The following is a 1,026-nucleotide window of genomic DNA, read 5'->3' as shown; positions in this document are numbered from 1 at the left end:
TTTGAGCCAGTTAGTAGGGCGGAACATTGTCGAACAGTAGGCTGACGAATTTGCTTTTTCCATTGGAAAAGTTGGATGCGCATCCATGAAACAGATGTGTGTTTGTTTTCTGTTGATTGTAATTTCATTTCTTGAAAAATGATTCATCACAATTCAGAACAGCACAAAGAAAAAGGTGCCTATCAAGTTGTTTTAATATTTGACATTGCTGGTTAGTTTAAAATTGAGATTTTATAGTACAAAGTTGAGTTGGAATTGCAAATTATTTTTCAGAATAATTAATTTTGTGTGTTCAGTTTTAATGCAGTTAGTTTTGGCCGAATAGCGACGCCACCTGAACAGTAACAAGTAATTTTAGTAAAATAAATAATAGTAGCGTCACATAACGTCTCCAGCTAATTATTACATTAAGTAGACGCTGAACCTTGTTTTTCATCACTCGACAGTATTCTGTTTTTACATTTATTTTACAACTTTATAAGCATATTTACAGTGTTTTATTGCATTTGATTTAAAACTGTAATAACTTTGGTCATTTAATTAAGTTATCCATTACATTTATGCTAATAAGCTATTACTGACGGAAAAATGGGTTGTTCTGCCAGGGGCAAAGTTTCCTTCTTTTGCATAATTTAATTATTGTGCTTATTTTCAGAATACTTTATTCATTGCATCGCCATGGAAGAACGCACGTGTTAAATTGATTCAACTGATTAAGAAAGACGTAAGTTATACATTGATAATATGGGATATGTATTTTTTGCATGCTGTTTGCATGATCTTACAAATATGGTGAATGGAAACGGATTTTTTGTTAATATGAAATATTATTAAGCAGTTGTTTTCTATATTGAGATTTCACCTTCAATATTTACGTCAAATAAAAAAGAATGCTAAAATGCATTTATGTAAATCAAATAGAAAATACAATGATTTCAAGATATTAAAAATATTTTTCATTTTTTTCAGATGGGCAGATAAGCAGATGTATCCATTACAGTTTAGGTAAAAGATCATTTGTCATAT

General features: G+C 29.9%; 1 protein-coding gene across 1 annotated transcript; it reads left to right on the top strand.

Moving 5' to 3' along the window:
- Positions 1 to 138: 138 nt before the first annotated feature.
- On the top strand, positions 139 to 699 carry Tsp_15372 (hypothetical protein). The gene is made up of 2 exons (XM_003366225.1): positions 139 to 211; positions 656 to 699. The coding sequence occupies exons 1-2, from the start codon at positions 139 to 141 to the stop codon at positions 697 to 699; spliced, it is 117 nt and encodes a 38-aa protein (XP_003366273.1).
- The last annotated feature ends 327 nt before the right edge of the window (positions 700 to 1,026 follow it).

This window comes from Trichinella spiralis, assembly GCF_000181795.1.
Source record: "Trichinella spiralis strain ISS 195 chromosome Unknown Scfld6355, whole genome shotgun sequence".
In the NCBI taxonomy this organism is placed as follows: domain Eukaryota; kingdom Metazoa; phylum Nematoda; class Enoplea; order Trichinellida; family Trichinellidae; genus Trichinella; species Trichinella spiralis.
This window is presented reverse-complemented; position numbering and strand designations above follow the sequence as displayed.